A 3,817-nucleotide genomic window follows, 5' to 3' on the forward strand; every position below is an offset into this window, starting at 1 on the left:
AATAATTAGCCAAATCTTTTGCTTTGTGTACCTATGAACTCAATCAATCATAGCAGCAAAAAATTCACTAAAGATTTTATTACAAGAGCTTGTAATAATTCATGACAAAACAATAAAATCAACCGACGAAAGAGCGCCAAGGGCAACACGTAGCATCATGTTCCCATTGCCCTCTTATTTTGATTGTTTTCTCATATTTAAGAACATCCTTAGGGGCAGAGCAAAAGACCTTGAAAAAGCATAAAGACACTTGTTTCCCGAGTTAATCAAAGATAGATTCATGAACACAAATTGTGTAGCTATTGTTATATACAGTTTTTACAAGGCCATATATACTATGTAGCCCAACCATTTTGAGGTGTTGCTTTCCATGTAGACATGGCATGCAACATCCTTCCTTTCCAACCCATTAACAAATACTGACTATTTTGAGATACAGTGTATTCCTTATGGCATGTTTCAAGCATGATTTCCACATTTTTCTTAATTTTTTCACTCAACGGCAATTGTTTGAACCCCACCTCTTCAGTAACCGCTTGCCAATGTTTGTATTTATCGACCCTTTCAACTACCTCTGACCCTTCACATGCAACTATATTCAGTATTGCTTTTCCCAAGATCTCACTCTCAAATACTAATCGATCACTCTTTTCTCGATCGATGAATGTGTCAAGCATATCAAACACACTCTCGAAGTGAAACAATGCTTCTTTAAATCTCCGTACAAAGAAAGGTGTGCTATAAGAACCAGTCACAATTCCTTGAACATACACGTCTGGATTCACGTCCCTCCCTTGCTTCAAAAGCTTAGATCTAAGCATAGGAGAGTCAAGTGTTTCATCCATCACATATCGAAGCAACGAAGTGGAAAGAACCACCAGCACTTCACCGGGGTTTCGATATGGACTCACAAAGTCTTGCATATCTAGATTCTCTTTACCCCCGGCCCAACCTGTGTATTTGAAAGGAACACCGTATACTTCAGCACAAGCTGATAACTGCCTGCCCGTCCTCTGGACCTGATCCTCGACCACATCGAGTTGAGACGGAAGCATGGAGTAGTGAGGGAATCCGAGGCCTATCAAATGCACCTCAGGAGGCCCCCCTGGCCTCGCTGCAAATGCTTGAAAGAGCGAAGGATACTGAACACCGTCCACTTGTAGCTCTAATATATGCACTTTTGATGCACCCTTCGCAACATCAAGTATGGTTTGATTGATGAAATAGTGATAAGCTTTCACAAATGGGCAAGAATTCATGTATAGGCAAGTAGCTCGTAAGACCTCAGCTGCTGAAGGGCGTCGCCGCATTAAGCCCATGTATACAGGCCACCCAGTGCCAGAGAACCGAGCATCCATAGCTTCGACGAAGTAATAGGCCAATCTCTCTGCACTATTTCCATAAGGTGATGCATGTTGTTTCACCTTGTTGAGTATTTCAATTGCCCTCTTTGTATTGTTTAGCCCTACTGCTTGTGCACACTGGAGTAGAAGGTCATTTATATCGATGAACTCGTGTTCTCCATCTCGAGTAGACTTTGAAGATTTGGCACCAGATTTCTTCAAGCTCAATGAGCTTTCTTTCCTTGGTTTTAAGACCTTCCCTACTTTCTCGGCTTTTGGCATCTTATTGCCAAGTAATCTCACTCCAATGTCATCTTGGCTTCCATGTTTACCTGCTATGAGCACTTGCCCATTCATTGGTAACGAGAAACTCTGCATTTGTCCAGGTGAAACTCCTTTGCTATCAACATAAACCTCGTCCATGGGAAAACTCGTAGATGACATTATTTGCTCATTCCCTAGCAATTTCAAATCCTCAAATCCCCTGTGAAAGAAAGAGGATGAAGAAGCTTTATGATCGACAGGTCCTGTCAAACTATTTAAGAGAATTTCATTCCTTGAGGCCTCGGAATCACTGTTTGACCACAACAATGAGCTTTCGGGAGATTTGGCATTTGATGTATAAACCAATGCATCGAGATAATCTTCTGAGATGGATATGGAAGGACTTATACCATCCGAAGAACCAGGGCTCCAACCTTTGACATTGAAATCTAGAGAAGGCGAATCTTCTTTTAATACAGATGCTAATTTCTCTTGATAGGCTACAAATTCGTCATGGCTAAGCATTAGATTGCTTGCATTTTGCTCATCATCATCTTCTGCTAGAATATCTGATATATATGAAAGGGCAGGATCCCAGAGGGGTTCATACTGGTAGCTGTAGTCATGACTATTAACTGGTAAATTGTGTGATTGTTCACCATTAACCATCAGAGAAGGTCTTACATGAGATGCGATGCCTCGATTCCGAGCACAATCTATCTCTGTCTGGGTTTGTTGAAAAATATCGCGCAAAACAGCAGAGAAATCGGCACTGTATAGTCCTTCGCTCTTCCTCTCCATTGGAGTATATGATGTTACTACCAAAAACTTGATCAAGAAGGTCAGATAGCTATATAAATATTTCTGTAACGACAAAATAGCCGCAAACACTCTTTAAATTCATCTGAGAAACACAGAACCTAAGGCTTCCATATCTGTAGACATTGCATAAAACCCTGTTGTTACCACCCCAAAAAAAGAACGTGATAAAAAACAACAGTTTATCACAAGCAACGGTTTCCATGCATAAAATTGATCAAGGAATGCCTCAAAAATTCTCTATTTTCATTATTAGGAATCTTCATCTGTGGATCATAAACCAATTTTACCACAGCAGAAAGAAGTGAAAAAGAACAATTTCCATATTGCACATAAAACTGATCAAAATTCTCTACATTCTGACATGAGAACACAGGGCTTGAAGCTCCATATCTTTTCAAGAGCTATGATATGATGATGTAGCCACACCAAAAAGAAATAAAACGAAGGGTTTCCAAATTTGAGCTCTCTATTGATTGATTATGAACTGTAATTGGTCTCTTGAAAAGATCTGAAAAAAAACTGGTGGAAAGACTTCAAAGAAAATGAAACACAACCATTCAACAGGAAGACAAAAGTAAAACGCACTTCATTCAATTCATAGACTGATCAAGGAATGTCTCAAAATTCCTGCATTAATATGAGGAAATCCAGAACGTGAATCTTCTTACACATATAAAATCTACGAAGACTTTACCAATAAGTATATAGAAACAAAAGCAAAAAAAAGAAATGTTTCCATACGTACACACCTATCGATTGATAACATATATATACACATACATTATGTATCTATATCTTCACTGTAATGGATTTCTTGAGAAGTTGTGATAACAAAGATAACAAGAAATTTTCAAGAGTTCCGAGGGTTTAAAAACTCTGAAACATTATAAAGAAAGAACCTGAAGCTTCCATATCTTCTCTATCGATGTTAGCATACCAAGAAGAAAGAAATAAAACAACAGGTTCCATGCATAAAACACTTTTCACGCACGAAATCTATCGACAGTAGGCTTGTGAAAAGATGGCAAGAAAAACCACATGCATTCCTAGGGGTTAAACTTGAAGCATTTCCAAATCACGAACTGATCAAGAAATTGCCTACATTCTAATGTGAAAACACAGAATTATCTGAAGCTCTCAAACGAAGAAGAAGAAGAAGAAGAAGAAGAGTGATCCGAAAAGTAAATTTCATAAGCTGTTCTCTGTGTATACTTAATGGGACGATTACAGTACACAGGAAAAAGCCGAATTCAAACCAAAATCAGGAACCTTAAGAAGAAAGAGGAAAGAATAAAATTGTAAATTTATTAGATTTTCGTTGACTGTGGACACGAAAATTCATAAGAAGAAGTTAGAAGAAATGAATAAAAAAGAAGGAGATTCAAAAG

General features: G+C 38.4%; 1 protein-coding gene across 1 annotated transcript; it reads right to left on the reverse strand.

Annotated features, from left to right (window-relative positions):
- Positions 1 to 275: 275 nt before the first annotated feature.
- LOC147850300 (scarecrow-like protein 30) lies at positions 276 to 2,553 on the reverse strand. The gene has a single exon (XM_087336364.1). The coding sequence runs from the start codon at positions 2,406 to 2,408 to the stop codon at positions 336 to 338; it is 2,073 nt and encodes a 690-aa protein (XP_087192490.1). The 5' UTR covers positions 2,409 to 2,553; the 3' UTR covers positions 276 to 335.
- Between the last annotated feature and the right edge of the window lie 1,264 nt (positions 2,554 to 3,817).

This window comes from Azolla caroliniana, unplaced genomic scaffold (assembly GCF_043228905.1).
Source record: "Azolla caroliniana isolate FFs.n. ecotype wild unplaced genomic scaffold, voAzoCaro1.0.p SCAF_21, whole genome shotgun sequence".
Taxonomy (NCBI): domain Eukaryota; kingdom Viridiplantae; phylum Streptophyta; class Polypodiopsida; order Salviniales; family Salviniaceae; genus Azolla; species Azolla caroliniana.